Genomic DNA, 9,370 nt, shown 5'->3' with positions numbered 1-9,370 from the left:
CCCGACCCGGCAAATGACGGAGCACAGCCCGTAAATGGCATCTGCTAAAATGCTCCGTAGCCTGTTGGAGTCCCAACAATAGAGCTGAAACAAAGTTAAAACTAATTAGGTTGCTTAACAACGAAACACACCTGCTCAGTTGTGTCAGCCCTGGGCTTTTTTTTTCTCCTGATATTTCCTACTCTTGCTAAAAAGTTGTGGTGATCCACACAGAAGAGGGAGGAGAGAGAAGATGCCATGAGGTCTGTCATGGTACAGTATCATCTGGAGAAGCCTGATCACAACACCAGCATAGTAACCGTATGTCGGATGAGTGGAATAAGCTGGAACATGAAGAATGAGCATAGTAGGAATACAGATGTTGTTAAACCGAAAGGTTTAACCATGTGCAAAATGACCTAAACAAAGCAAGGCTTTAATAGGAGTTGCCAATCCTGCCTGTGATTGGTCAAAGGAATATTTCTGTACTCTAAACCCTAATAAAACTTGCCCTAATTAAGTGTTCATGCACAGGATTGGCACCAGAGTGATACAGATACGGCTGTGATGAAAGCCCTTAAGTGGGGAGAAGTGTTCAGGATTCACCAACAGCACTTCTTTTCTCGGTTGTATGATGATTATTCTTTGCACCAAGATTATGACTTCAGTTATCTGTGCCAATCCTATCATATCCTGCTGATTCTACCTTTTTTGTCCATCTTTGTACACTTTGTGACAGTTTTTGATACATGTGTAGTATACCGGATCCCTGCTCTTATTGGAAGCTTCAACTCCTAAAGTCAAACCGACAGGATTTCATTGACTTTCTCCTAAGCCAAAACAAATGATGTTTGCCATTGCCAATTGATGCAGGGCATGTGCACCTAGAGGTTGGACCAAAATTATTGTCTCAATGGCCAATCTGACGTCCGACAGCCATCTCCTCCTTCGTATTTTTAGCTGTTACCTGAAAGAAATGAAGTCATAGCCTGCAAGGTGATTTGCGCAGTAAATAATTAAAAAAATAACTTTGAAGATAGTTGGCTACTACAGAGTAGTTTTCATTGTTCAGTCATTGATTTTAATTATACAGGATGGACTTTTAATACATTTGGATGCAAGGTTGTCTGGAAACAGAGAATGCGTGTGTAAGTTGGAGAATAGGAAATGTCTGTCTAGTGGAAAGCCTTACCACTAAGAAGGGCTTTTTATGTAATAACTGACAACTGAAAATATCTGCAGCACCATTGCAGTTTGTAGCACAAGTACAGTTTGTGCAATTCTACTGTCAGTGTTTTTAAAGGAATGCTGCAAAATCGTGGATGACAGCTAGAGTTAAGAAAAAAACATTGTGGGCTGAATATTTCACAGTGGGAACAGGCAACCTACTTCATTTATCAAGGCATAGTAGGCAATAATGTCTTTGAAGCATCCACAGAGAGTTACTGTAATGCTGAGGTCTAGTTCAATGGATGGATGTCTGTTAAGATTCAGTCACTGCAGGGTGAACTTTTATCTTCTCAGACTGGAAATAATACTAACTCTTAATCTTAGGATTTTTTTTGTGTAAGATGAGGTTGATGTATACTGCATTGTAAGCAGCATTTGCTATATTAGTTGTCATTCTGAAAGAATTTGGAACTGTGCAGATCTGTTTTCACGCCATGTCCAGCTACCTGCCCCTCTTTTGTACTCTCCTTTTGTAAAGATAAGGCTGAAGAGAGATCTGTTTTTCTGAGTTGACTCCTTCTCCTACAAACTGCTGGGCAAGTCAACCTCCTTTGCACTCAGCCTCTCGGGCTTTGTGCATATGTGGGTCCAACAGCGTGCAAGGCATCAATGAAGCTTTTACTACGGTGTGCAAGAAATAAGCCATGGCTTGTGTGGGGCCTGTCTTTGCAGTTCATTACCCGATCACGTTCTGCTCTAGCAGCTGCGCAGAGCTTGGAACACATCTCATCTCATCTCTGAAGCTGTCAGCGCAGTGTGCATCTGTTTGGTGCTCACCTCATATCTTGGTTTGGCCTTCTGTTGCACAGATCTCCTTGCAGAACCTCCGAGGAATCGTTGGAAGCTCTCTGCGTTGGGCTCCAGGGAAGTCTGGGAGGGCAGCGTAGCAGCAGAACAAAGTAACACGGTCATTTGATCTGACGTTCAAATCTCTGCTTTGACTTGGACCTTTCAGCAATGCAGGGGCACATTTATCACTACAAGCAGCAGAGATTTTATAACAATAAGGATTCAGAGTAGACACATCTGTGGACTTTGAACAGGGAATCCCAGTATGTGGCATAAAAGCAATAGAATTTGAACAGGAACTCACAGGAAAAGAAATGAAAACGAGTGAAATTCAGAAACTTCTTTTGGAAACCTTCTATAATATTTTGCATTGAGGTGCTGCTGTCTCTCCTTATGAGTGACTCACCTTTAGACAAAAACGGCAGCAGACATCCAGGCATAAGAGATTCAGTTGGATCACAGCGTAGAATAACAATTTATCTGTCAAATGACTTCAGTTACAGGCAGAGTCGAAGTACTCGATCTTCCATGCAGTACATGAAAGTGATAAATAAAGAGAACGTAGAGGTAAAATGATAAAATATTTTGAAACTCATGTTTTTGCATATTACAGTGGACAGTTCTGACTTCTCAAGAAGTTAAGATTTGTGAAGACGAATAAAAATGTATCACCAAAAAAATTATTAGGTAGCAGACAAGCACAATTATCTATTTTTCAAGCAATAACAAAAGAAGAATTCGGGGTACACTGGAAGTACAAAGTACAAATCATTTTCTGTTTCTGTACAAGTCAAGATGTGTTTCAGTGTAACATCCTAATCAGCGACCAGGACAGAACACGTCTGTCAGGGTTGCGGATGACACCAAAATGGGAGGTGGAGCAGTCAACGCACTGGAGAGCAGGGTTTTTATTCAGAGCAACCGTGTCTTGTCAGAACCAGTGTTTAAACAGAAAGCAAGCAGCCTTAGCTTCCTGAACTGCTGGGTAAGAGAACCTGTGTGTCGCTTTTCTCCACAGGCCGCTGGAAGCCCGTGACAATTCAAGGCTTGTCTCCAGAACTGCATTTGGCAAAAGGGTTCTGGTTACGAATGTTTAATCTGAGTTTTCTCTCTGCTTTAATCCGTGTGGGTAACCCATGAAGGAATTCTTTGTTAATGCGCTGGAAGTGCAGGTGTGCTGTGAGGAATATGAAAGGCATTCTCCCAAAATTAATATTAAATTTAGTGATGGTGACAGAAGCAGCAGCGAGGAAACAATTTTGCATGAACGTAACAGTGGAAATTAAAATGTGTTAAATGTGCTTGCATTTTTTGCCATTAAGGACTTGGTTTACTTGTTTATAATCCCATACAGCAATACTCGATAGCCTCATGTACCCTTAATTGCCGAGGCATGGTCCTCCAAGACCTGTGTTTTTTGGCTGGTAAAGCTGTTCCTCTGTGTTCAAAAGAAACACTTCTTGCTGGTGTTACTGAACAAGGAACTCTCAATCTCCATACTGAGAACAGACAAGGGTCTATGACTTTTCTTAGGGAAACAGAAGCAGCTGGTGTTACTGTCTCTCTGCTGTTTGGAGCAGCTAGCATTTCAACATTGAACTTGATACAGCTGGAATGAAAGTTTAAGGATGGGAGAGATCCAAGGACAGTTTGGAAAGGGAGAAAAAAAGACTTACAAATGCTGTCTTTTTCACCTCTAGCTGGGTAAGAAAATCAGACATTAAGTCTGCAAATTTTTTGCAGATGCACTGGGAATGAGTTTGCCTCCAGTCTGTGTTGCCAGATTCAACCACAATTCCCGAGCACGAGTTCTCATTGATCCTGACCTCTATCAGACATATACTGATCTATATATTATCACTTAAACCATATACTCACCCCACTAAGCATGGGAACTCACAGCTGAATTAACATTTCTGCTTTGGCCTTGCACTGTAGGATTTACTTTTGTGCTGCAAGCAGAATTCTCCAGGCACGGATCCTTGTCCCCTGGCACAGATGATGTCCTGCCAGATGGAAAATCTGTCAACAGTTGTTTGGGTAATGAAGTCTTTACAAATATGTGGCTTATTGCCAGAGTTGTTTGGCACAGACAGCAGAAGGTCTAGAAGCTTCACTCATGCATAAGGCTTCATCTGCTTACACTGGAGTTTAAGGGGTGAACAGTTATGGGGAGAAAAGGAACGCTCTAGATGTTCATATGGCTGTGAATTACGTGAAAATTACGAGCGAATGCACTCAGAGATTCATGCAGATATAAACCAACTGTTTGGGGTGTTTATTTTGACTTTTTTAGAAGGGCTGAGTGTCCAGCCAAAACCCTTAGGTGCATTGCCATCTCTCAGAAACTTGTCCAAAAAGATACTGCACGAATGCTCATCCGGAGCTCAGCTTAATATTAAGACTCCTTGTATTTGCAACTTATTACTTCAGCTGTATGGAGATTTTTCGAAAAGATTTCTGTTTCCACATCTAGCTAGGCACTAAGTGAAAGCTGCCTTTAAAGACAATGAGGGATTTGTGGCTGTTTAGGGTACCTGTTTTCACAAAGTGTGCAGGAGCTGAGTTACCTTTTAAGTAAAGCCCTCGTTCACGCTCTGCTGACGTTGACCAGTGGGCTCAGATTTTACCAGGAGACCACCTGGTGTGATAAAACATACATTTGGGTCTTTTTCTTCCCAAGAAAGTGAGGCAAGTATTGGGAATGACACATGGAAATAATCAGGCTCGGCGGTGGGTTTACGACAAAAGGGAGTTGACAGCCAAGGAAGCAGCGTTCTCTCATGCACAAGTAGCCTCCATGGCTCTAAATACTTCAGTGAATTTATAACCCATAGCTAATTCACTTCTAAGTACAGTATATTTAGCATCTGTTAAGAGAAAAATCAAAGGTTTTGCTTATCAATACCTTCTGGGGACATCATAAATGCTGAGATGATTCACCACCTTCTAACCGTTTTCTTGACACTTTTTATCATACAGGTTCATAGCCAAGAACATTATGAGGCTGCAGCGCCTGGGGATAACCCATGTTCTGAATGCAGCAGAGGGGAAGTCATTCATGCATGTGAACACTAATGCAGAGTTCTATGAAGGCACAGGCATCAGATACCATGGCATTAAAGCAAACGATACACAAGAATTTAACCTCAGTCGCTATTTTGAGGAGGCAGCTGATTTTATTGAGAAAGCACTTTCCCAGAAGGATGGTAAGGCAAACTGAAATACCTTTCTACCGTGTTTTCTGTGCACCGCGTATGTTTCCTAGCAATTTATTTAGCTGTTTAAAATGGCTCTTTGCTCAGATTATCAGCTGAACGACTAAGTCAGGAATTCAGATCAAGGCTCTGCATCAGAGACATCAGAATACACGATGAGACATCTTAATCTTCTGTCTGTATATGTGGGTTTCCTGTATATGGCAAATGGAAGTCTGTCACTGTAGGAGTGACCTTGAAAAGTGAAACAGCTGCTGCATCCTTTAATAGTGCATTTCTGGGAATACGTGTTCTTCTTTTGCCTTAAAGTGGTAAATCACATAAAGTAATTTTTTTGAAAAAGAAGTTTAGGATCTAAAAGTTGTTCTAGGACACTAGAAATTGTACATTAAAGGCAGAAACGATACAAGTAATGCATTAGTGAAGAGTACTCACACAATCTGCTCTATGGGGTTTTTTTCCAAATGTACGGTAAGGATAGAGACTGTGGCCTTACAGTTTTTATCACATTAAGTCATTAAATTATTTTATGTCATGATTACCTTTTCATTACCTGGGATTGCAGCAAGGCTGGTGCTGATACTTGCAGTGATGTTGACTGCCGCATTTTTCTGCAGCATGTTTCCTCAGAGCAGAAATCTCAGGACATAGTGCAGTGGGTGAGACAGTGTTTGTTGCTGTCTGACTATTTCAACATACCAGTTATTTCTACACATGCTTAATTTCTTTCTTGATTCATGGCTGAACATGAAAAAGGAGGAATGAGAACTCCCATAATTCTAGAAGTTCTTTCTCTGAAATGGGCAAAAATCACTAGAGCTGTGATGTGCTTTTGACAGATGGAAAGAAATTTTACCTCCAGTTTGGTGGAGTATGAGTATCTAAAAATTTAAATGCAACTCTTCTAGTTAGTGTTGTGACTCAGTAGGAAAGAAGAGTTTTAACAGTGCCAGCGTCACCACGACTGTCCCTACTCAGTTTGATCTGAACAGTTGCAGAGTCTACCTGAATTTACAGTCGCAGTTCTGTTCGCTGATTCTTTCAGTCTTAGGAGTTGCCTGCCACTGTTTTCTTACTGTGGTAAACAAAGAGGAACTTTGTAGCTGGGTGATGCTGGAGCCAGTTTTAAGATTAACTCACTACTGACATTTGATAGACATTGATGTGTAGAGTAAGGACACTGAAGTGAAGAGGGATGCAGTAGTGATTTCCTGCAGTTTCATTTGAATGTTGTAGTTGCGTGAAGTTCTGGAAAGCAGGTCTGGTTTACTAAAGGTCTTGAAGGCGGCCCTTAAGACACTGTCTTTCTCAGAGGAAGGCTAGAAACCCTTTTGCTTCTGATCATTTGCAGAAGGGAAGTCAATCCTCTTCCACGTATATGATCAAGAATCTCTAAATCTTGCTAATTTATGGCTACAGGCTCTCAAGAATTGTTAAGAATTAATAGTTTTAGCTGTTTTAACTTACCACTGATTAGAGATTTGCCTTGAGCTGCAGAGAGGCTTCTCAGCTCAAGGCAGATGTGTTAATGGGCTTTCTGTTGCTGTTGCTTTTCTGTTGCTTTCAAAGCAAGTTGTGGTTATGATGAAAATGTGTGTGTATGGTTCATCTCATCTCTTGTGTCAGAAACAAATTTACTCTGGAGAGTAGCTTGGGGCCATATCTCCCACTGCATTTGGAAAGGGGAAAATTTTTGTTTCTGGAAAAGCAGGGCAAAGAGGAAGCAGCTGAGAAACAATAGAATCAAGTTAGATTTCTCAAAGGGAGCAGTGATCTGCTTATTTATTGCTTGATACTGACCTAGAGGATTTATCCATGTGATGGGTTAACCTTGGTTGGATGCTGGGTGCCCACCAAGCTGCTCTATCACTCCCCCTCCTCAGCTGGACAGGGAGAGAAAAATACAACAAAAGGCTCATGGCTTGAGATAAGGACAGGGAGATCACTCAGCAATTACCATCACAGGCAAAACAGGCTCAGCTTGGGAAAATTAATTTAATTTCTTACCAATCAAATCAAGAGTAGGATAATGAGAAATAAAACCAAGTCTTAAAACACCTTCTCCCCACCCCTCCCTTCTTCCTGGGTTAAACTTCACTCCCGATTTTCTCTACCTCCTTCCCCGCAAGGGAACAGGGAGCGGGGGTTGTGGTCAGTTCATCACACATCTTTGCTGCTCCCTCCTCCTCACTCTTCCCCTGCTCCAGCATGGCATCCCACGCAGGGGAGATAGTCCTCCATGAACTGCTCCAGCATCGGACCCTCCCATGGGCTGCAGCCCTTCAGGCACAGACTGCTCTAGCGTGAGTGCCCTGCGGGGTCACAAGTCCTGCCAGGAACCTGCTTCAGTGCAGGCTTCCCACCGGGTCACAGCCTCCTTCAGGCTCATCCGGCTGCACCAGCATAGGTCCTCCATGGGCTGCAGGTGGATTTCTCCTCCAGCACGGCCCTCCTTGGGCTGCAGAGGGACAGCCTGCTTCACCATGGTCTTCACCACGGGCTGCCAGGGAATCCCCCTGCTCCAGTGTTGAGACACTTCCCAAAGCCTTCACTGACCTTGGTGTCTGCAGAGTTGTTTCTTTCGCATATTCTCACTCCTCTCTCCCAGCTGCTGTTGCACAGCAGGATATTTCCCCTTCTTCAATATGTCATCACCGAGGCACTCTCACTGTCACTGATGGGCTCAGCTTTGGCTGGCAGCAGGTCCAGCTTGGAACTGGCTGGCACTTACTCCTATTGGACATGGGGGAAGCTTCTGGCATCTTCTCATAGAAGCCACCCCCGTAGCCCCTCCTGCTACCAAAACTGCCACGCAAACCCAATACAACCCAACAAATACGTAGAATGAGTTCTCTAATCAGTCAGCTGGAAGCATTTTATTGCTGCTGGCATAGGTGTGATCAGATGTTTCTGGTTCTTGTTGCTGCACAGTCAGCAGTTTCTTTTATTTAGTGTTTATGTGGCTTCATAAATAGCCAGAGAAGCAGCCAGGTATGATCCAACATGGAGTTAGCATAGGAATTGGCAGCAATTCAGCAAAAAGGCTGGATATCTTTGCAGAGATGCAAAATAAGATAAACAGTATATTTCTCTGTATTCAGTGTATTTTAAACTTTGCATCATTTATTTACGCTTTTTGGTACTGGTCATCTTTAGGGGCAAGGCTTATTCTAAACCACCAAAGATTGGGGAAGTGCAGTAAATAGACAGTTTGACTCTTTGTAATAGAATAGCAAATATGTTTTAGTGTGAGTGTTTGATACACAGCCATTTTCCTTCTGCATTATCTTTGATGACAGTGTGTAGCTACTAACAGAGTTATAGCACCTTTCTTTCAAGTTCTACATTTCTTCTGTAGCATTCAGAATTTACAGTTCTCAAGCTTGTGAAAGACTAACACAATTACGCTTTATATCCTAGCTATTTCATGTTGCTTTTCAAACATACGTTCCAGTGTAACCCAAATTATGGCCTGTTTTCCCTGCAGGACAAGTGTTTGTGCATTGCCGGGAGGGCTACAGCCGTTCTCCTACACTGGTCATCGCCTACCTCATGCTTCGCCAGAACATGGATGTCAAGTCTGCACTGAGCACTGTCCGGCAGAAGCGAGAGATTGGCCCCAATGATGGCTTTCTAAGGCAGCTTTGCCAGCTCAATGAGCGTTTAGTGAAGGAGGGCAAACTGAAGCCCTAGAACAGAGCACCACAGTATTTTTTGAAGTTTCTCAAACCATCAGAGGACATTTCAGTTGCTTTAGATTCCCAAATCCCAACCACCAAGCTAAGTCACATAACGTGAGGGAGACAGAATTCCTGCTCTTGCCTAGTGAAAGTGTCTTTCTTGAACGCTGGGTCTGTCTTTCAAGATGGCACAGAATTGCATCCCTGTTCAGAGCTGATGTAGTAAAGAGGTGTTTCTAGAGGAGCAACTCCAGCCACAACAGCTGTTTTCACGTGTATTTCAGAGCCCCCTGGAGACTCTGCAGTGTATAATCATATATAATCTGAGTGTGATTCATTTAAGCCTTGTGTTGTATCCCACCAGAGCACCATTTCTGAGACCCCCAACATACCTCTTCACTCACTCCTAATTGAAGTACTGTATTTTATAAAGCTTATTTTTCATGCACACAGGTGCCTAAAGTTTGAGTGTAG

At 42.6% G+C, this 9,370-nt stretch overlaps 1 protein-coding gene across 1 annotated transcript; it reads left to right on the top strand.

The window, feature by feature from the left end:
* The first annotated feature begins 237 nt into the window (after positions 1–237).
* On the top strand, positions 238–9,166 carry DUSP3 (dual specificity phosphatase 3). The gene is made up of 4 exons (XM_010184050.1): positions 238–346; positions 3,017–3,074; positions 4,981–5,207; positions 8,704–9,166. The coding sequence occupies exons 1-4, from the start codon at positions 238–240 to the stop codon at positions 8,907–8,909; spliced, it is 600 nt and encodes a 199-aa protein (XP_010182352.1). The 3' UTR covers positions 8,910–9,166.
* The last annotated feature ends 204 nt before the right edge of the window (positions 9,167–9,370 follow it).

This window comes from Mesitornis unicolor, unplaced genomic scaffold, assembly GCF_000695765.1.
Source record: "Mesitornis unicolor isolate BGI_N332 unplaced genomic scaffold, ASM69576v1 scaffold565, whole genome shotgun sequence".
Classification (NCBI taxonomy): domain Eukaryota; kingdom Metazoa; phylum Chordata; class Aves; order Mesitornithiformes; family Mesitornithidae; genus Mesitornis; species Mesitornis unicolor.
Note: the sequence above shows the minus strand (reverse complement) of the source record. Positions and strands in the feature narration are given on the sequence as shown.

Excerpts from the sequence above, each read along its gene's own strand:
- DUSP3 (XM_010184050.1), top strand. The coding sequence starts at position 238 with ATGAGGTCTGTCATGGTACAGTATCATCTGGAGAAGCCTGATCACAAC. Across the intron at positions 3,075-4,980 it reads GAACTGCATTTGGCAAAAGG|GTTCATAGCCAAGAACATTA; the intron begins GTTCTGGTTACG and ends TTTATCATACAG. Across the intron at positions 5,208-8,703 it reads AGCACTTTCCCAGAAGGATG|GACAAGTGTTTGTGCATTGC; the intron begins GTAAGGCAAACT and ends TTTTCCCTGCAG.